Raw genomic sequence first — 23,064 nt, 5'->3', positions numbered from 1 at the left:
CAATGGGACTTGCTTTGTGTCCACATACTTATGACCATACAGTGTTAAAATGCTAGAATGTTTTGCAATACAGTAACGTACCACCGTTCAGGGTAACGAACAGCGCCGCCGCCGTCTGCTCCCCGAGTTTATTCTGAGCCCGGCAGTAGTAGGATTCACCCGGCCGAGCGCCGTAACTCTGTCCAGATCCTACAGCTGAGCTTCCACCTTCTTTATACCAGGTGTAGTTCTCCACAGGGGGGTCAGCATCAGCACTGCAGGTCAGAGTCACCGAACTGCCCTCCGTTATTTCACCTGAAGGAATGACGGACACTGAGACGCTCCTCGGAGGATCTAGAGGTAAAACAAACTGTAGTTCAGACATAAATTTTGTCTCATTTGATCTTTAAATAATGAGACTTTAAAGGAGATAAAAACTTAAATGTATAGAAGTGAATGAAGGTTATAATGGAGCATCATCAGTAACTTACAGTGAACATCAATATTTACAGCAGTAGAGTACTGATATCCGTGTTTATTCCAGGCCCGACATTTATATTCTCCTCCATCATCAGATCTGATCTTGTGGATTGTAAAAGTTTCTCCTGATTCTTTGTAGCTCGTTCCTTTATACCAGTGATACGAGGCGGCTGGTTTAGCATCACTGCTGCAGGTCAGAGTTACTGAACTTCCCTCCATTATTTCACCTGAAGGACTGACGGACACTGAGATGTTTTTTGAAGGATCTGAAGGAGAGAATGAAAGAAAAGCTACGTTTAAATAAATTAGTCAGATCTTCAGACTTTCTAGAAACGTAATATTACAGATTAATAATGGAGTCATACAATCTTAGTCCTGTCTTTGTTACTTTTTCCCTGCTGATATATTTCAACAGCTTTTAGTTTTTTTTAATGTGCTCAGATTGGGGCCTAGTGTTCCTGTAGAAGCTTTAAGGTGACTGTTGGAATTGAAAGGCACACCAGGCTGCGTTTGTGTTTAAAAGCTAAATTTTTGTGTTTAAAAGCTAAATTTTTGTGTTTAAAAGCTAAGGCTTCAGCGCATCATCAATTCACATTCACTTCCATTTCTTATTTATATATTTTTCTATAGTTTTTATATTGCACAAAACTGCACCTTCTTAAAACCACAATGTGAATTGCACATGCTGATGTTTACAATGTTTTCTATGTTTACAGGTATGCTTCAGTGTTGGTGCTTTTATGAGGATGAATGAATGAATCTGTACTTACATCCTACATTAAGAGTGAAAGCAAAAGAGCGATGATCTCCTACAGCACACTGATAACGACCTCCATCCTCCATCCTGACTGACCACAGATAAAACTCAGAGGTGTTTGTGGTTTGTTTTTTATGCTGATTTCTGTACCAGGTGAATGTTGGATTATCAGTCAGGCTGCAGGTTGTTTTACATCTGAGAGTTACTGCAGCTCCTTCAGTCACTTTCACTGGACCCTCCACCTGAAGACCTGAGAACAAGAGGAGAACATGCAGTGAATAATTTTACACTCTTAATTATCTACAGCACTGTGAAATAGTGTTTGCCCCCTCTTCATTTCCTTTTAATTTTGCAATTTACACTAATCTCACGTTTTAAATTCTCATACACAATGTCAGACTAGAAATTAAACAAGGCTGGGGCTTTTCCCCCAGCTACTCCTGTATTTAGGCTGATTTTATTTTGTATTATATTAACTTTTGTAACTCTAAATCTCTCTCAGGTGTGCTACGGTGAGACGGGTGTGATTGTGTCCTGTTACTGCTGGAGGAATCGTGATCACCAGTGAATGAAGTACAGTGAGGTATTTATCTGATGTATCTCACCTGTAACGTGAAGCTGAACTCCACCTGCACCTTGATACTTTCCTCCAGGTTGATCAGTTATAAATCTGAAGTAATATTTCCTTTGGTCTATTTCGGTAACGTTAGACAGTTTGAGAGTGCAGTTGTTGTTGTCTCCGTACTGAACTCTACCTCTGTACTCCGGGTCTGAAGCCAGATCAGGATGCTCTTCACCATCTTCAAGCAGCTCTGTACTCCAGAAAACAGTTTGAACTGTGTGATCAGGTGGGTATGTGTAAGTGCAGCTCAGGATCACTGTAGATCCTTTTAGAGCACAGATAGAATTCTGAGTGTAAGTCACACCCCATCCAGCCTGAGCATCACAGACTCCTACAACACAACACACACAGAATCAGATCAGTTATGCTTAGATTGTTCTGTGAACCTACATTCATTGATACCGTTTATTTTATACAGTGGTGTTGTATGTGGCATCAGATTTTAACCAGGAAATGAGTTTGGTGTTTGGGTGGTGCACAAATAGAACTCAGAAAGGCGTCCACTTATTTTTGACCATATATTTCCGATTTACTTGCACCGACTCCATGCTGGCCTGAGAGAGCTGCAGACTAGCACCCTCCTTGCAGCCATCGATAGCACGTCAGCGATGGAATCTCACCGGGAGCAGAATCACGTACGGAGAATCAGGCTATACCCCACGTGTCCCCCACTGGTACCAGGAGTCTCTGTTGCAGCGGGAGTCTAATCCGATCGTGTCTGTTTAGAGCCCGACTAGGCCGGTAGCACCGCTGGGACTTAAACTGGAGAGGTGGTAGTGGATTAGCACCTACATAAGTTGCAACATTTTAATTAAGCAATATTTACAGAGATAACTTGGGAAACCCTGCTTGAAGGTCGACTGATAGAGATCATTTCAGAATTATAGCAGCATTTGGCTATTAAAAATAAATAAAATGACATTATTTTTCCCTAAAACTGGACCAATGACGTCAATGTGTCTCGACTCACAAGCATCGGTGTGACTGCATTGGTTGATGTACAGTGGAGAAAAGTTGCTGTAATGTTATTAGGGCTGGACTGTGGGTGGCAAACCGCACTATGGGTCCCCAGGACCAGGGTTTGATCCGTGTCACAGTCGCCTACATTTCACCCAGAGTTTTCAGATGGCACCGACCACAATAAAGTAACTCCTTTATTCATCAGCATTTATACTTGTGTTCACTGTCTGATCTTACAGACCAATTAATCGTATTCTGTTTCAGGAAGATCTAAACATGACGTCTGTGTTTATATTGAGGAGCTGGACTCACCTGAGATCATGAGCAGAACTATCAGAGAGGCAGACCGGAGCATTCTGAGGAACATCATCATCACTGCATCCTGCAGGATTCCACAATGTTGGTTAGTTTTTATACCATAAATCTTCTCTTAAGTGTTAAACAGTTTATACACCCATCAGCCATAACATTAAAACCACCTTCTTGTTTCTACACTCGCTGTCCATTTTATCAGCTCCACTTACCATATAGAAGCACTTTGTAGTTCTACAATTACTGACTGTAGTCCATCTGTTTCTCTGCATGCTGTTCTTCAATGGTCAGGACCACCACAGTGCAGGTATTATTTAGGTGGTGGATCATTCTCAGCACTGCAGTGACACTGACATGGTGGTGGTGTGTTAGTGTGTGTTGTGCTGGTATGAGTGGATCAGACACAGCAGTGCTGCTGGAGTTTCTAAACACCAACCAAAAACATCCAGCCAACAGCGCCCCGTGGGCAGCGTCCTGTGAGCACTGATGAAGGTCTAGAAGATGAGCGACTCAAACAGCAGCAATAGATGAGCGATCGTCTCTGACTTTACATCTACAAGGTGGACCAACTAGGTAGGAGTGTCTAATAGAGTGGACAGTGAGTGGACACGGTGTTTAAAAACTCCTTCTATGTGGTAAGTAGGTTGTTGTAACAATGCATGACTATAAAATAACCCAACATGGTCAATATTTACCCGACGCTTGGTTACCAAGTGTGGATGGAAATGTACGATCTCTAAACGTCTCTTTTGCATAAATCAACTACATTAAATTAAAACTCGGGACTTAAACATCAACAAACATCAACATGGATCCGAAATCCAAACTCACAACATTATAAATACATACGTGAAGAAATACACACGTAACAGCTACTTATAGACATTGCAAAGCATGCTGGAGGATCCACATTCAGGCTAAATCCTTTACATAAATGTTAGTAAACATACCAAAATACATAAATACACATACAGTGAGGAAAATAAGTTTTTGATACACTGCCGATTTTGCAAGTTTTCCCACCTACAAAGAATGGAGAGGCCTGTAATTTTTATCGTAGTTACACTTCAACTGTGAGAGACAGAATCTAAAAAAAATCCAGAAAATCACATCGTATAATTTTTACATAATTAATTTGCATTTTATTGCATAAAATAAGTATTTGATACAATGGAAAAACAGAAGTTAATATTTGGTACAGAAACCTTTACAGAGCTCAGACGTTTCCTGTAGTTCTTGACCAAGTTTTCACACACTGCAGCAGGGAATTTGGCCCACTCCTCCATACAGATCTTCTCCAGACCTTTCAGGTTTCGGGGCTGTCTCTGGGCAACATTGAGTTTCAGCTTTCTCCAAAGATTTTCTATTGGGTTCAGGTGTGGAGACTGGCTAGGCCACTCCAGGACCTTGTAATACTTCTTACAGAGCCACTCCTTAGTTGCCCTGGCTGTGTGTTTCGGGTCATTGTCATGCTGGAAGATCCAGCCACGACCCATCTTCAATGCTCTTACTGAGGGAAGGAGGTTGTTGGCCAGAATCTCGCTATACATGACCCCATCCATCCTCCCTTCAATACGGTGCAGTCGTCCTGTCCCCTTTGCAGAAAAGCACCCCCGAAGTATAATGCCAAAAAGCTCTATTTTGGTCTCATCTGACCACATGACCTTCTCCCATGCCTCCTCTGGATCATCCAGATGGTCATTGGTGATCTTCAAACGGGCCTGGACATGTGCTGGCGTGAGCAGGGGGACCTTGTGTGCCTGCAGGATTTTAATCCATGGTGGCGTAGTGTGTTACCAATGGTAATCTTTGAGACTGTGGTCCCAGCTCTCTTCAGGTCATTGACCAGGTCCTCCCGTGTGGTTCTGGGCTGATTCCTGACCTTTCTCAGGATCATCCTTACCCCACGAGGTGAGATCTTGCATGGAGCAGCAGAGCGAGGAAGATTGACAGTCATCTTGTGTTTCTTCCATTTTATAATAATTGTGCCAACAGTTGTTGCCTTCTCACCAAGCTGCTTGCTATTGTCCTGTAGCCCATCCCAACGTTGTGCAGGTCCACAATTTTGTCCCTGGTGTCCTTAGACAGCTCTTTGGTCTTGGCCATGGTGAAAAGTGAGAGTGTGATTGATTGAGTGTGTGGACAGGCGTCTTTTATACAGGTTACGAGTTCAAACAGCAATAAATACAGGTAATGAGTGCAGAATAGGAGGAGCTTCTTAAAGAAAAACTAACAGGTCTGTGAGAGCCAGAATTCTTCCTGGTTGGTAGGTGATCAAATACTTATTTCATGCAATAAAATGCAAATTAATTATTTAAAAATCATACAATGTGATTATCTGGATTTTTTTTTTAGATTCTGTCTCTCACAGTTGAAGTGTCACTACGATAAAAATTACAGGCCTCTCCATTCTTTGTAGGTGGGAAAACTTGCAAAAACGGCAGTGTATCAAAAACTTATTTTCCTCACTGTATATACATGTACATTTTCCTTTTTAGAAGTAATAACCACCTTCCTACCTTCAGAAAGAGCTCAGTCTGGTTACACGTAAACTGTGTTACTGATCCTCTACTCTACCACACAATGTACAAGTTTCTTCCTCTTCTCTTCTAGCTGAATCTTTCCTTCCGTTTGCATGAATGAAAAAAACCACCACAGATTTTAACCCTTCCTCATTACTCGTTCTACGTATATACTTCTTCATAGGTTACACCACATACAGAGTACGTCAGGGCCAGGAAACTTCGTCTTAATAAGGTAGAAAACGTGCCGCCTGTTTTTGCATCGCAAGTGTTTAGTGCTCGTTTTAGATCTAGAACTTAAAAAAGACCCTCAAAAATAAATCAGAACTTCTGGAGAACATAGAAAGATGCAAATGTTCTGTTCAGTCATGTATCACTTCCTCAGCCTGAAAAGCTGCTACTGTTGAATGAAATCCTGCCAAAATACATTTCATTCTTCATTTTATTATCACTGATTTTATGTCCCAGACTCAACATGAAAAACTCAACATCTGATATAAATATGCAGATAAACTCGGACGACCAGGTTTTCTTTTGTAGGAAAGGTAGACGGGTGGTGGTGGAAGGTTGGGGGTGACTTTCATGACTTTTAATAACGATATAATGAATCAATTAGCATAAAATCCACAATTAAAGGACATTTGAGTGATTGTAATAAGTCTTGGTTGACTCTCCTGATGACTGTGTATCATTCACATGTTTATAGCATGACAGGATCAGAAAGACGTGTTTAAATGTGTATTCTGTATCCAGAATCCTCTCAGGGACTCGACAGGTGACTGTTTAGTGTCATTTACCTCGACTAAGAAATAAATTCAGGGTTTTTTGGACGTTTTGGTGTAAATTTGTGTTTGTTTGTTAGTGCAGCTTCACTGTTCTTACTGCGGCGCTGAGAATGATTGACAAGCGGTTTGACCAATCATCGATGTCAATTTAGCCGCGCTCGACCAATCATGCGTGAGAGGAGGCGGGATTTACAGAGTAAACGCTGACTGGAAAAATAAAACGTCAACATGAAACAAAACCGAACAACAAAATTTAACCGAATATTGAGTTTGTTTTAGAGAAATATCAGCTTATAGTTTAGTTTCTAACAGAAATAAAGCTTATTAAGGCATCCCGGCGTTCTGACAGCTACAGAAGTTTGAGTTATGGTTGCCAGATAATCAACAGACCCTCATTTCTAGTTTAAAAATGTCATTCTCTCCTCCTTTCCACACCAAAACAAAAACACATTACAGCGCCCCAATAGCATCCAATATAACTCCGTCATTCTTACATAAGTCTGTTACACCAGTTTAAATGTGTTTTAAGTGTCTAATGACTCTCCTACTGTACGATGTACACAAATGATTACTGTGTAGAATCGACTCTTTGAATCGACTCACTCAATAACTATAAATCAGAGTTTAGATAAACCGATTCTGAATCAGAGTTGATTCTCTGGAATCTAATAGCCCATAATAGAATCAGTGCAGGTTGGAGATTTCTTGGAGACGCACTTTGATTGGTTCATGTTTAAATGATGCGAATTGGCGAGTTGTGATTGGCTCGTTTGATTTTAGCCGTTATAACGGTTATTTTAGGCGTGAGCGCTGCTCGTACCTCAGAAGCAGAAATACGGTTCTGAGATAAAACACTTTAGTTAAAAACATATTTAATCATTAATGTAGCTAAAATATAGTGTTAATAGTGTTATTAATGTAAATATACAGTTTACCATGTTTATAATTTATAATGTTTTGCTGAAATTAATTAGAGATAAAATTACCTCACAGACTTGCTTGGTAACTTTAGCTAAACAGTAGCGCTCATGTCAGTAAGTAAGAAATAATCCAATTTGTTTAAAATAATGCTTCTTTATAGCAGTTTGTGTTATAATTTCATTTGTAGTCGTTTATTCGTGCCCACTTATGCTGCAAAAATATAATTAAATTATATTCTTGGATGGTTTTTGGCCAGACAATTTTATGACTAACTTAATGAGTTAAAATGTGCTCGTTTAAATAATTATTTTATTCATATGGTTCAAGCTTACAATATAAAAGAATATACACTCACATACTGTAAATATAAAATGTAAATATGTTATAAAATACAATCATTATAGTCAAAATTATATAAAATGCCACAAGTATAAAAGCAAAATTACCAGGTTAATAAATTAAAAGCATTTTGATATATAAGAGATAGAAGGTATAAAAATACTTGGTATCATTCGAGTCTTTCTAACACAGATGCACAGATATATCGTATAGTGGCAGATAGACTCTGGCTCTCCTTGGCTGGGATGTGGTGGTGCAAGTGTGAGTAGAAGCACACTGTGATTTGGTCGTGTTGATCCTTTTACATCATTTTAGATTCTATACGGGGCAGATGAACATAATCGTCTTATAAGAAGTAAGTTGTAACTCAAGTGCACGTTGTGGTTCAAGCTCGTCCCCGCCGTCGGTCCTGATCACTCGGCGCTCGTTCTATTTCACACTGCTGTAGATGACTGACAGATCTTCCTCTGTGGAAGTGGGAGACCTGTGAAGAAAAGAGCAACAAGCACAATGTGGTTTATATGAAACAAAAGTTATTAGATTCAATTCTGCAGAGCTGAGCAGTCAGGATTCCTAGTAGTATTTCTTATTAGTATTTAATGGTTATTAATTTTAGGTGATCAGTGACGATTGATCTTTAATGCTTGAGTTTACTTCGAGTCTTAATACTTGGGTAAAAATAAGCTGTATTTAAGTAACATTGTTTGGGCCGTTGGTTGACGTGCCTGTAGTGGGCCTTGAACCAGCAACCTTCTGATGACTAATCTAGTATCTTAACTGTTGATCCGTCTGCTGGTTCCCTCTCACCTGCGAGTAAATCTGACGTTGTCGTACTGATTCTCCTCCTGCTGACTCTGTTCTGCCCGTCTGTCACGTCGAGGCTTGATAGCAGCGTACTGAGCTTCTTCAGTCCCCGCCGAGCCGGAAGCTTTCGCCGGGTCGTTCCGTGATCGATGCACGATTGTGACGTACTGAACTTCGTCCTGACTGGATTCCTCTGGATCAGCACGATCGTTCTCAGCACCGGTCGCGGCCACGGTGCTGTACAGGTTCTCCTACGTCCAGGAAAGATGCAACATGTTGGGAAACTTTAGTTAAAACACGAGCAAAAATAATTAATGTTAAAGATAGATCAGCATTATGATGACCTGCCTGATTTATTTCCATAGCTGCTCCATCTTTATGGAATGCTCTCCCCAAACACCTACGAGATTGTCCTGACCTGTCCAAATTCAAGTCACTTCTCAAAACTCATCTATTCAATATGGCATTTAACTTGTAACAACACGAAATAAATGCTTTTATTTTTGCTATTCTTTTTAATAGTTTTTATACTTAGATCACGACAGAAATGTGAAGTCCTAGATCCTAAAACTTGTAAAGTTTTCAGTTTCCTGATTGCATGTAAATCTGTCCTGTTTCTGTCTAATTTTAAGAAATTGTTCTATATTTGTTGTTCTCTCTCATAATTTAGCTAATTTTTAATGAACTGTCTTATGCTGCTCTCTTTGTTTTTATCTTAATTATTCTTGATGTTGATGTACTATTTTGATTTTGTACTATGATTTGATTTGTATGGTGTATGTACGTATTTGTTTTGATTATTTGTCTTATGTAAAGCGTCTTTGAGTATCTTGAAAAGCGCTATATAAATAAAATGTATTATTATTATTATTATTAAATCAGCATCGTTGGCTTGGTCGGCTCTCTTCTTTCTTCTGAGATGTAATAATAATAATAATAATAATAATAATAATGTTAGTCTTTGTGTTTTAAACTGTAATGAATGAAAGAGGATTTTAGAAGCATTTGCTCACCTGATGAGTACAATTATAATGATGATGGCTAACAAACATCCGGCTATAACTCCACCTGCTGCATATAGAGCTGCACCCGGAGTCCCTGTGTGCACACAAGTATTAAACCCCTGGATGCAGTAAATGGCCAAAATTATGTGGACACCTGGGCGTCTCCCGGATGGTCGCCAATCTTATGGGAAGTCTTCCAGTGGAAGTTGCAATGAGACTTGCTTTGTGTCCACATACTTATGACCATACAGTGTTTAAATGCTACAATCTTTTGCGATACAGTAACGTCCATACCGATCGAGGTAACGAACCGCGCCGCCGCCGTCTGCGTCCCGAGTTTATTCTGAGCCCGGCAGTAGTAGGATTCACCCGGCCGAGCGCCGTAACTCTGTCCAGATCCTACAGCTGAGCTTCCACCTTCTTTATACCAGATGTAGCTCTCCACAGGGGGGTCAGCATCAGCACTGCAGGTCAGATTCACTAAACCGCTCGGATCAGGTTCAGCAGAGGAACTGACCCACACAGAGACTCTTTTAGGAGGATCTGAAACCATCCAATAGTAAAAGTATTAAATATAAAGAGGTTCATTGTGAGCTGGTGGAATTTCCTGCACATGCTCAGTCGACCACTTACACAAAACCTTTACAGCTACAGGACCAGAGGATTTAAACTGGTTCTTATAGCTGGTCCTGCACTTGTACTCTCCACCATCCTCAGAGCTGATGTTCCTAACAGTGAGGGTTTCTCCACTTCCTTTATAGGTTTGTTCTTTATACCAGGTGTAGTTCTCCACAGGGGGGTTAGAAACAGCGCTGCAGGTCAGAGTCACCGAACTGCCCTCCGTTATTTCACCTGAAGGACTGACGGACACAGAGACGTTCCTCGGAGGATCTAGAGGTAAAACAAACTGTAGTTCAGCTGCACATGTTGGTTACACGTCCTTAATCCTCCATCACTCTACTTAGCTAAACTGCTCATTTAACCAAATGTTTTTGTTTTAGGACCCAAAATATAAAGACGTGATACAATAAGCAGAGCGAAACATCATACTGGAGTGGAGTTAAATCCCAAATCAATACATTCAGCACACTCGACTTTTTAGCTCTTATTCTTACAAGGGTTTTAGCTGTAGTTTGATCCTGGACCAAGTTTACCAAGAACTCGTTTAATCTAGACTTTATAGGAGTCTCATTATAGAAGTGAATGAAGGTAATAATGGAGCATCATCAGTAACTTACAGTGAACATCAATATTTACAGCAGTGGAGTTCTGATCTCCGTGTTCATTCCAGGCCTGACATTTATATTCTCCTCCATCATCAGATCTGATCTTGTGGATTGTAAACGTTTCTCCTGATGTTTTGTAGCTCGTTCCTTTAAACCACTGATACGAGGCGGCTGGTTTAGCATCACTGCTGCAGGTCAGAGTTACTGAACTTTCCTCCATTATTTCACCTGAAGGACTGACGGACACTGAGACGTTTTTTGGAGGATCTGAAAGAAAGAATGGAAGAAGATCTACGTTTAAATGAGTTAGTAAGATCTTCAGACTTGATTAAATAAATTCTAGAAACGTAATATTATAAGTCTGGCTTTGTTACTTTTTCCCTGCTGATATATTTCAACAGCTTTTAGTTTTTTTTTAATTGGCTCAGATTGGGGCCTAGTGTTCCTGTAGAAACTTTAAGGTGACTGAATTGAAATGCACACCAGGCTGTTTGTGAGTTTAAAAGCTAAATTGTCTTGGTGATTATATTGAGTGTCTAAGGGGGGCAGTTAGTTTTTCTCCAGCTCTCACAGCTCAGTAAAATCCTTCAGTAAGAAGCTTCAGTGTTGGTTCTTTTATGAGGATGAATGAATGAATCTGTACTTACATTCTACATTAAGAGTCACAGCAGAGGAGCGATGATCTCCTACAGCACACTGATAACGACCTCCATCCTCCATCCTGACTGACTGCAGATGAAGATCGGTGTAGTAGTAGGAGTAGAAGTAGTAGTGGTAGGTGGTTGTGGTTTGTAGTTGTTGTTGATTTCTGTACCAGGTGAATGATGGAGTATAGGTCAGTGTGCAGGTTGATTTACATCTGAGAGTTACTGCAGCTCCTTCTTTTACTGTCTCTGGAACCTCCACCTGAAGACCTGAGAACAAGAGGAGAACATGCTGAGAATGATTTTACACTCTTAATTATCTCACCTATCAGCCGTCTAACTACACCACTGTGAAAAAGTATTTGCCCCCCAAAGTAAACAAAATGGTTCTTACTGTGATTTCCATCCAGACTGATATTTGAACTTTCTTATTGTGTTTTCTCATGACTGTGAGGTGAAGCTGCTTGTTGAGATCTTTCGTTCATCTTTCATTACTGGAAATTTTTTAATTAGGTGATCAAGCCTGGCTGTGTGGCCCAATTACACCCAATTACTATCAACTCTACCCCCATCCTCCTCTACACACACACAGATCCATGATGTATTTTACTCAAGTATCCAAATGTTTCTATTTAATTTAATCAGCAGTAAATTAATTTTGAGTTTGAATCCTAGTTGGTGCTATCTACATGGGCGGGCACCCACACAGGCATGATTGGCTTTGCCTGTAAGGTGGGAAGTCGAATTCATTGGCGCAAATTCAACTGTGGCCTTTGCAATGCAGCTCTCTATAAAGGTTAAAAGATACGACTGGTGAGTGTGTGTGTTGGAGGGGGTGTGAGTGTGTTAGTCTCAGCTTTCCTTATATACTGATACACAACAATGGGGTCGATTAAAAAGGGGGCAGTTAGTTTTTCTCCAGCTCTCACAGCTCAGTAAAATCCTTCAGTAAGAAGCTTCAGTGTTGGTGCTTTTATGAGGATGAATGAATGAATCTGTACTTACATTCTACATTAAGAGTCACAGCAGAGGAGCGACGATCTCCTACAGCACACTGATAACGACCTCCATCCTCCATCCTGACTGACTGCAGACGAAGCTGAGTGTAGGAGTAGGTACTGGGTAAGGTGAAGGTACCGGTGGTTCTGAGATATTGGTGATTTCTGTACCAGGTGAATGTTGGATTAACAGTCAGTTTGCAGGTGGTTTTACATCTGAGAGTTACTTCACTTCCTTCAATTACTTTCTCTGGACCCTCCACCTGAAGATCTAAGAACAAGAGGAGAACATGCAGTGAATGATTTTACACTCTTAATTATTTTACCCTAATAGCTGTCTAACTGCAGCACTGTGAAAAAGTATTTGCCCCTTATCTGAACGGTACATGTTTGTGGTCCCACTGTGTTTAAACTTGCCTGTTATTGTTTGAACAGATGAATGTGGTACCTTCAGGCATTTGTAAATTGCTTCCAGGAATTACCAGACATGTGGAGGCCCACAGTTCTTTTACTGATATCTTGGCGGATTTCTTTGGATTTTCCCATGATGTCTAGAAAGGCGGGTTTAATTGGCCTGAGTTTAACTGTGTTAGCTTAGAAAGCTAAAACTGTGGTGACATAAAGTCTGTCTGAATAGAGTGTCTTATTAGAATCCTCTCTACTGAGGCAGCTGATGTGTGAAATAACCATCAGATCCAGTCTAAAATACAACATGTATCTGTGTTTAGCTGGATTTACTTCACGTGTGGTGGTTCTGCAGCTCGGGGTTCTGAATCTTCTCGGGAGAGTCGAAAAATCTTCACGTAAAAAATAAAACGTAACGTGGCTGAATGTACTAGAAGTACGACATAGAAACACTACATTTCTCACCGTTATTACTGGTTATAAGCGCTCTGTACTGCCCAAATTCATCAGTCATTGTTTTAGTACAACAAGCCACGTTGCAATTTATTTTATTATTATACAGCAAACTTTGGATTACTAGTCCTGTGCCTTAACCACTAGGCTACGGCTTGCCGTAGGTTTAGCAAAGCACCCAAACCTCGACACTGTGACACACTCACCGATTACGTCACGGTTTGCGCTGAAGAACCCAGTATTCTGTGGTGCCAGATTGGCCCGCTAGTTCGCTGTCTGGAACCTCTTTTTTTCAGTGGAAACATGCGGAACCGGTTCAAAATCAAGTTCGCGAACCGGAACCGTTCCGCGTCGGTGGAAAGGGGTAAGACAGGTGCACCTTACATCTAATTAAAACCAGTTATTAATTGTGTTTGGAAAGTTGCTTGTGTGTGTAACTAAGGGGCAATTAATTTTATGTATGCATGTAACACGACATGAAAAAGAAAAAATCAGAGAAAATGAAATCTGAAGAATCGTGATCACCAGTGAATGAAGTACAGTGAGGTATTTATCTGATGTATCTCACCTGTAATGTGAAGCTCAACTCCATCTGCACCTTGATACTTTCCTCCAGGTTGATCAGTTATAAATCTGAAGTAATATCTCCTTTGGTCTTTTTCTGTCACATCAGACAGTTTGAGAGTGCAGTCATTCTTTTCTCCGATATACTGAACTCTACCTCTGTACTCCGGGTCTGAAGCCAGATCAGGAGGCTCTACACCATGGGCCACCAGCTCTTTACTCCAGAAAACTGTTTGAACTGTGTAATCACGTGGGTATTTGTAAGTGCAGCTCAGGATCACTGTAGATCCGTTTAGAGCACAGATAGATTTTGGAGTGTAAGTCACACCCCATCTATACTGAGCATCAACAACTCCTGCAACAGAAAAAACAGAATCAGATCAGTTATGCTTAGATTGTTTTGTGAACCTACATTCATTGATACCGTTTATTTTATACAGTGTTGCTGTGTGTGGCATCAGATTTTAACCAGGAAATGAGTTTGGTGTTTGGGTGGTACAGGGGCCAAATACTTTCTCACAGTACTCCCCACCCCCGACTGAATGCACACACACAGTGATCGAGTGTGTGTATGCTAACTCTGCATCTATGTGTCTGTGCTTGTGCGTTTTCTTTAGAAGTAACACAGTTACACTGCACCAATACAGACCATCACTTTTCATCTAACAGAGAAAACCCCACCCAGTTATCTGGTGACCGACCACAATGAAGTGGCTCCTGGTTTCATCAGCATTTATACTCCTATTTACATTTTCAGCATTTAGCAGACGCTTTTATCCAAAGCGACTTACACAATGAGCAATTGAGGGTTAAGGGCCTTGCTCAGGGACCCAACAGTGGCAATTTGGTGGTGGCGGGGCTTCAACCGGCAACCTTCTGTTTACTAGTCCAGTACCTTAACCACTGAGCTATCACTGGCTATCATGTTTCAGGAAGATCTAAATGTGACGGCTGTGTTTATATTGAGGAGCTGGACTCACCTGAGATCATGAGCAGAACTATCAGAGAGGCAGACCGGAGCATTCTGAGGAACATCATCATCACTGCATCCTGCAGGATTCCACAATGTTGGTTAGTTTTTATACCATAAATCTTCTCTTAAGTGTTAAACATTTTATACACCGATCAGCCATAACATTAAAACCACCTTCTTGTTTCTACACTCACTGTCTATTTTATCAGCTCCACTTACCATATAAAAGCACTTTGTAGTTCTACAATTACTGACTGTAGTCCATCAATACTACAGCAATAGATGAGCGATCGTCTCTGACTTTACATCTACAAGGTGGACCGACTAGGTAGGAGTGTCTAATAGAGTGGACAGTGAGTGGACACGGTGTTTAAAAACAATTATACCAGCAGAACACACACTAGCACACCAGCACCATGTCAGTGTCACTGCTGTGCTGAGAATCATCCACCACCTAAATAATACCTGCTCTGTGGGGGTCCTGACCATTGAAGAACAGGGTGAAAGGGGGCTAATAAAGCATGCAGAGAAACAGATGGACTACAGTCAGTAATTGTAGAACTACAAAGTGCTTCTATATGGTAGGTGGGTTGTTGTAACAATGCATGACTGTAAAATAACCCAACATGGTCATTATTTACTCTATGCTTGGTTACCAAGTGTGAATAGAAACGTACGATCTCTAAACGTCTCTTTGGCATAAATCAACTAAATTAAATAAAAACTCGGGACTTAAACATCAACACGAACGTGAATCACGTCGACCGTCTGATCCGAAATCCAAACTCACAACATTATAAATACATACGTGAAGAAATACACACGTAACAGCTACTTATAGACATTGCAAAGCATGCTGGAGGATCCACATTCAGGCTTTATCCTTTACATAAATGTTAGTAAACATACCACAATACATAAGCACACATATATACATGTACATTTTCCTTTTTAGAAGTAATAACCATCTTCCTACCTTCAGAAAGAGCTCAGTCTGGTTACACTTGGTTGTAAACTGTGTTACTGATCCTCTACTCTATCACACACTGTACAAGTTTCTTCCTCTTTTCTTCTAGCTAAATCTTTCCTTCCGTTTGCATGAATAAAAAAAACCCACCACAGATTCTAACCCTTCCTCATTACGCTACCATAATAAACCTGTTTACACCACATACAGAGTACATCAGGTCAGGGCCGGGATACTTCGTCTTAATAAGGTAGAAAATGTGCCGCCTGTTTTTGCATCGCAAGTGTTTAGTGCTCGTTTTAGATCTAGAACTTAAAAAAGACCCTCAAAAATAAATCAGAACTTCTGGAGAACATAGAAAGATGCAAATGTTCTGTTCAGTCATGTATCACTTCCTCAGCCTGAAAAGCTGCTACTGTTAAATAAAATCCTGCCAAAATACATTTCATTCATCATTTTATTATCACTGTTTTTATGTCCCAGACTCAACATGAAAAACTCAACATCTGATATAAATATGCAGATAAACTCGGACGACCAGGTTTTCTTTTGTAGATCAGGTAGACGGGTGGTGGTGGAAGGTTGGGGGTGACTTGTTTGACTTTTAATAATGATATAATGAATCCATTGGCATAAAATCCACAATTAAAGGACATTTGAGTGATTGTAATAAGTCTTGGTTGACTCTCCTGATGACTGTGTATCATTCACATGTTTATAGCATGACGGGATCAGAAAGACGTGTTTAAATGTGTATTCTGTATCCAGAATCCTCTCAGGGACTCGACAGGTGACTGTTTAGTGTCATTTACCTCGACTAAGAAATAAATTCAGGGTTTTTTGGACGTTTTTGTGTAAATTTGTGTTTGTTTGTTAGTGCAGCTTCACTGTTCTTACTGCGGCACTGAGGAGAATGATTGACAAGCGGTTTGACCAATCATCGATGTCAATTTAGCCGCGCTCGACCAATCATGCGTGAGAGGAGGCGGGACCTACAGAGTGAACGCTGACTGGAGAAATAAAACGTGAAACAAAACCGAACAACTAGCAAACAAACTTATTACAATTAAAATGTAACAGAATATTGAGTTTGTTTTAGAGAAATATCAGCTTATAGTTTAGTTTCTAACAGAAATAAAGCTTATTAAGGCATCCCCGCGTTCTGACAGATACAGATAAGTTATGGTTGCCAGATCATCAACAGATCCCTCATTTCTAGTTTAAAAATGTCATTCTCTCCTCCTTTCCACACCAAAACAAAAACACATTACAGCGCCCCAATAGCATCCAATATAACTCCGTCATTCTTACATAAGTCTGTTACACTAGTTTAAATGTGTTTTAAGTGTCTAATGACTCTCCTACTGTACGATGTACTGTTATAATATAAATTATTATTGGACATTACAATATTGGTCTAAAACATTTTGGTATTCAAGGAATGTAATTGGAGTTGGGCCAAACCGCCACATGGCATAAAACCGGTTAGAACTGGCTGAGCAGAAGCCTGGAACAAAAGGCATACCTTATATGGAGTAGTACTACACCTGGCCACTAGGGGGTGGTGGTAAACTATAAATAACAGTTGCGCGCTCTACTCGTGGTCTGTTGCATTGTTCACTTAGACGGAGAAGGCTTCAGAACGCAGCTGCTTGTGACCTGGAAGACGAACCAACCTTTTCTGAATAAAACTTTTAAAGAACGTCGCCTTGCCTTCTGATAAATTCGGATCGATTTTAACAAAAGATCCACAACAACAGTACACAAATGATTACTGTGTAGAATCGACTCTTTGAATCGACTCACTCAATAACTATAAATCAGAGTCTAGATAAACCGATTCTGAATCAGAGTTGATTCTCTGGAATCTAATAGCCCCTAATCGAATCAGTGCAGGTTGGAGATTTCTTGGAGACGCACTTTGATTGGTTCATTTTTAAATGATGCGAATTGGCGAGCTGTGATTGGCTCGTTTGATTTTAGCCGTTATAACGGTTATTTTAGGCGCGAGCGCTGCTCGTACCTCAGAAGAAGAAATACGGTTCTGAGATAAAACACTTTAGTTAAAAAGTATTTAATCATTAATATAGCTAAAATATAGTGTTAATAGTGTTATTAATGTAAATATACAGTTTACCGTGTTTATAATTTATAATGTTTTGCTAAAATTAATTAGAGATAAAATTACCTCACAGGCTTGCTTGGTAACTTTAGCTAAACAGTAGCGCTCATGTCAGTAAGTAAGAAATAATCCAATTTGTTTAGAATAATGCTTCTTTATAGCAGTTTGTGTTATAATTTAATTTAAAGTCGTTTATTCGTGCCCACTTACGCTGCAAAAATATTATTAAATTATTTTCTTGGGTGGTTTTTGGTCAGACAATTTTACGACTAACTTAATGAGTTAAAATGTGCTCGTTTAAATAATTATTTTATTCATATGGTTCAAGCTTACAATATAAAAGAATATACACTCACATACTGTAAATATAAAATGTAAATATGTTATAAAATACAATCATTATAGTCAAAATTATATAAAATGCCACAAGTATTAAAGCAAAAATACCAGGTTAATAAATTAAAAGCATTTTGATATATAAGAGGTAGAAGGTATAAAAATACTTGGTATCATTCGAGTCTTTCTAACACAGATGCACAGATATATCGTATAGTGGCAGATAGACTCTGGCTCTCCTTGGCTGGGATGTGGTGGTGCAAGTGTGAGTAGAAGCACACTGTGATTTGGTCGTGTTGATCCTTTTACATCATTTTAGATTCTATACGGGGCAGATGAACATAATCGTCTTATAAGAAGTAAGTTGTAACTCAAGTGCACGTTGTGCTTCAAGCTCGTCCCCGCCGTCGGTCCTGATCACTCGGCGCTCGTTCTATTTCACACTGCTGTAGATAACTGACAGATCTTCCTCTGTGGAAGTGGGAGACCTGTGAAGAAAAGAGCAACAAGCACAATGTGGTTTATATGAAACAAAAGTTATTAGATTCAATTCTGCAGAGCTGAGCAGTCAGGATTCCTAGTAGTATTTCTTATTAGTATTTAATGGTTATTAATTTTAGGTGATCAGTGACGATTGATCTTTAATGCTTGAGTTTACTTCGAGTCTTAATACTTGGGTAAAATAAGCTGTATTTAAGTAACATTGTTTGGGCCGTTGGTTGACGTGCCTGTAGTGGGCCTTGAACCAGCAACCTTCTGATGACTAATCTAGTAGCTTAACCGTTGATCCGTCTGCTGGTTCCCTCTCACCTGTGAGTAAATCTGACGTTGTCGTACTGATTCTCCTCCTGCTGACTCTGTTCTGCCCGTCCGTCACGTCGAGGCTTGATAGCAGCGTACTGAGCTTCTTCAGTCCCACGAGCACGAGCAAAACGAGCTTCAGTCCCACGAACACGAGCAAAAATAATGAATGTTAAAGATAGATCAGCATTATGATGACCTGCCTGATTTAAATCAGCATCGTTGGCTTGGTCGGCTCTCTTCTTTCTTCTGAGATGTAATAATAATAATAATAATAATAATAATAACAATAATAATAACAATAATAATAATAATAATAATAACAATAATAATAATAATAATAACAATAACAATAACAATAATAATTATAATAATAATAATAATAATAACAATAAAATAATAACAATAATAATAATAATTAATGATAATAATAATAATAATAATAACAATAACAATAATAATAATAATAACAATAATAATAATAATAATAATAATGTTAGTCTTTGTGGTTTAAACTGTAATGAATGAAAGACGAGTTTAGAAGCATTTGCTCACCTGATGAGTACAATTATAATGATGATGGCTAACAAACATCCGGCTATAACTCCACCTGCTGCATATAGAGCTGCACCCGGAGTCCCTGTGTACACACAAGTATTAAACCCCTGGATGCAGTTAATGGCCAAAATTATGTGGACACCTGGGCGTCTCCCGGATGGTCTCCAATCTTATGGGAAGTCTTCCAATGGAAGTTCCAATGGGACTTGCTTTGTGTCCACATAATTATGACCATACAGTGTTTATATAATACAGTAACGTACCACCGTTCAGGGTAACGAACAGCGCCGCCCCCGTCTGCTGCCCGAGTTTATTCTGAGCCCGGCAGTAGTAGGATTCACCCGGCCGAGCGCCGTAACTCTGTCCAGATCCTACAGCTGAGCTTCCACCTTCTTTATACCAGACGTAGCTCTCCACAGGGGGGTCAGCATCAGCACTGCAGGTCAGATTCACTAAACCGCTCTGATCAGGTTCAGCAGAGGAACTGACCCACACCGAGACTCTTTTAGGAGGATCTGAAACATCCAATAGTAAAAGTATTAAATATAAAGAGGTTCATTGTGAGCTGGTGGAATTTCCTGCACATGCTCAGTCGAACACTTACACAAAACCTTTACAGCTACAGGATCAGAGGATTTAAACTGGTTCTTATAGCTGGTCCTGCACTTGTACTCTCCACCATCCTCAGAGCTGATGTTCCTAACAGTGAGGGTTTCTCCACTTCCTTTATAGGTTTGTTCTTTATACCAGGTGTAGTTCTCCACAGGGGGGTTAGAAACAGCGCTGCAGGTCAGAGTCACCAAACTGCCCTCCGTTATTTCACCTGAAGGACTGACGGACACTGAGACGCTCCTCGGAGGATCTAGAGGTAAAACAAACTGTAGTTCAGCTGCACATGTTGGTTACACGTCCTTAATCCTCCATCACTCTACTCAGCTAAACTGCTCATTTAACCAAATGTTTTTGTTTTAGGACCCAAAATATAAAGACGTGATACAATAAGCAGAGCGAAACATCATACTGGAGTGGAGTTAAATCCCAAATCAATACATTCAGCATACTCGACTTTTTAGCTCTTATTCTTACAAGGGTTTTAGCTTTAGTTTGATCCTGGACCAGGTTTTCCAAGAACTCGTTTAATCTAAACTTTATAGGAGTCTCATTATAGAAGTGAATGAAGGTAATAATGGAGCATCATCAGTAACTTACAGTGAACATCAATATTTACAGCAGTAGAGTTCTGATATCCGTGTTTATTCCAGCCCAGACATTTATATTCTTCTCCATCATCAGATCTGATCTTGTGGATTGTAAAAGTTTCTCCTGTTGCTTTGTTGGTTGTTTCTTTAAACCACTGATACGAGGCGGCTGGTTTAGCATCACTGCTGCAGGTCAGATTTACTGAACTTCCCTCCATTATTACACCTGAAGGACTGACGGACACTGAGACGTTTTTTGGAGGATCTGAAGGAGAGAATGAAAGAAGAACTTCGTTTAAATGAATTAGTCAGATCTTCAGACTTGATTAAATAAATTCTAGAAACGTAATATTACATATAAATGATAAATTAATAACGGAGTCTTACAATCTCAGTCTGGCTTTGTTACTTTTCCCCTGCTGATATATTTCAACAGCTTTTAGTTTTTTTTATTTGGCTCAGATTGAGGCCTGGTGTTCCTGTAGAACCTTTAAGGTGACTGAATTGAAATGCACACCAGGCTGTTTGTGAGTTTAAAAGCTAAATTGTCTTGGTGATTATATTAAGTATCCAAGGGGGGCAGTTAGTTTTTCTCCAGCACTCACAGCTCAGTAAAATCCTTCAGTAAGAAGCTTCAGTGTTGGTTCTTTTATGAGGATGAATGAATGAATCTGTACTTACATCCTACATTAAGAGTCACAGCAGAGGAGCGATGATCTCCTACAGCACACTGATAACGACCTCCATCCTCCATCCTGACTGGCTGCAGATAAAGCTCGGTGTAGTAGTAGGGGTAGTAGTGGTAGGTGGTTGTGGTTTGTAGTTCTTGTTGATTTCTGTACCAGGTGAATGTTGCATTATTAGGGAGGCTGCAGGTTGTTTTACATGTGAGAGTTACTGCAGCTCCTTCTTTTACTGTCTCTGGAACCTCCACCTGAAGACCTGAGAACAAGAGGAGAACATGCTGAGAATGATTTTACACTCTTAATTATCTCACCTATCAGCCGTCTAACTACAGCACTGGGGAAAAGTATTTGCCCCCTCTGTACTTTGTTGAATTTTTGCATGTTGCACCAAATGGTTTCAACATCTTATACAAAATGTCATATAGATAAAGCTCTGAAATGATCATTTTATTTATTAAAGAACAAAGCTTATGCACCACCTATGACCCATGTGATACCCCCTGATATGCCACATTTATTTTGTTTCTTTGAAGGCATTCAGAGTTGGACTTGTTCCTGTGTTTTGGACTGTTGTCTTGAATGAACGTTCTTATGATTTTCTGGTAAAGAGCAGAATTCATGGGTTCCTGTCATTAATGCACTTCTGGGAGGATTCACCACTGTTCCATGTTTACTCTATTTAGGGTTAATGGAGCCGATTAAAAAGGGGGCAGTTAGTTTTTCTCCAGCTCTCACAGCTCAGTAAAATCCTTCAGTAAGAAGCTTCAGTGTTGGTGCTTTTATGAGGATGAATGAATGAATCTGTACTTACATCCTACATTAAGAGACACAGCAGAGGAGCGATGATCTCCTACAGCACAGTAATAACGTCCTTCATCCTCTACCTTGACTGACCGCAGGTGAAGCTCAGAGGTGTGGGTGGTTTTTAGTTGTTGTTGATTTCTGTACCAGGTGAATGTTGGATTATTAGGGAGGCTGCAGGTTGTTTTACATCTGAGAGTTACTGCAGCTCCTTTAATTACTGTCTCTGGACCCTCCACCTGAATACCTGAGAACAAGAGGAGAACATGCTGGGAATGATTTTACACTAATCAGCCTCTAACTGCAGCACTGTGAAAAACGTATTTGTCACTTATCTGAACGGTACAATGGTACAAGAGATTCAGATGTATAAACCAATCAGAGCTTCTGAATTCAGATTTTGGGCGGAGTCTCTGTATAATTGCTGTATAATTGACAGATAAGTGAACGAATCACCAGTTTCAGTTTTCAACCGCGACAGCCGAGAGAATAAATGAAGTTAAATGATCTGAGAGGGTTTTCATTAGTTAGGTGGATAAACACAGTTAATTTGGTTTGGTAATGGTTTTTTATATTCTGGAAATATTCTGGAAATATTCTGGAAATATACAAGATGGCCTCTAAGTGAAGCTGCGGTTATGATTTTATGCTGCTGTGTGGTTGATCTGGGTCGCGGTGCTGCTGTTTACTGTGCGATTTCATTTTGCAATGATAGCAAAGCATCATGAAATATTAAATGTTTTGGGGATTTTTTGATGCTCATTAATTTGAAGTAAAATGCAGCAGAAATGTGATGGTGAGATTCTGCTGGTTTGTTCAATATAAATGTTGTCAATATGAGTACAA

At 39.8% G+C, this 23,064-nt stretch overlaps 1 protein-coding gene across 1 annotated transcript in view; it reads right to left on the bottom strand.

The window, feature by feature from the left end:
- Nucleotides 1–23,064, bottom strand: part of LOC134328490 (uncharacterized) — a 41,159-nt gene that overhangs the window by 3,472 nt on the left and 14,623 nt on the right. Inside the window, exons 14-36 of the mRNA XM_063009581.1 lie at nt 21,413–21,673; nt 20,742–20,996; nt 20,137–20,394; nt 19,796–20,047; nt 19,530–19,614; nt 18,984–19,223; nt 18,616–18,661; nt 14,756–14,825; nt 13,780–14,127; nt 11,359–11,625; nt 10,743–10,978; nt 10,119–10,392; nt 9,780–10,028; nt 9,495–9,579; nt 8,830–8,899; nt 8,485–8,732; nt 8,116–8,161; nt 3,111–3,180; nt 2,143–2,169; nt 1,822–2,028; nt 1,410–1,466; nt 471–725; nt 82–333 (exon numbers count right to left, since the gene is read on the bottom strand). Of these exons, the coding sequence (XP_062865651.1) occupies nt 82–333; nt 471–725; nt 1,410–1,466; nt 1,822–2,028; nt 2,143–2,169; nt 3,111–3,180; nt 8,116–8,161; nt 8,485–8,732; nt 8,830–8,899; nt 9,495–9,579; nt 9,780–10,028; nt 10,119–10,392; nt 10,743–10,978; nt 11,359–11,625; nt 13,780–14,127; nt 14,756–14,825; nt 18,616–18,661; nt 18,984–19,223; nt 19,530–19,614; nt 19,796–20,047; nt 20,137–20,394; nt 20,742–20,996; nt 21,413–21,673 (4,158 nt within the window). The remainder of the gene's footprint in view (nt 1–81; nt 334–470; nt 726–1,409; nt 1,467–1,821; nt 2,029–2,142; nt 2,170–3,110; nt 3,181–8,115; nt 8,162–8,484; nt 8,733–8,829; nt 8,900–9,494; nt 9,580–9,779; nt 10,029–10,118; nt 10,393–10,742; nt 10,979–11,358; nt 11,626–13,779; nt 14,128–14,755; nt 14,826–18,615; nt 18,662–18,983; nt 19,224–19,529; nt 19,615–19,795; nt 20,048–20,136; nt 20,395–20,741; nt 20,997–21,412; nt 21,674–23,064) is intronic.

This window comes from Trichomycterus rosablanca, chromosome 15 (assembly GCF_030014385.1).
Source record: "Trichomycterus rosablanca isolate fTriRos1 chromosome 15, fTriRos1.hap1, whole genome shotgun sequence".
NCBI classification, from domain to species: Eukaryota; Metazoa; Chordata; class Actinopteri; order Siluriformes; family Trichomycteridae; genus Trichomycterus; species Trichomycterus rosablanca.
This window is presented reverse-complemented; position numbering and strand designations above follow the sequence as displayed.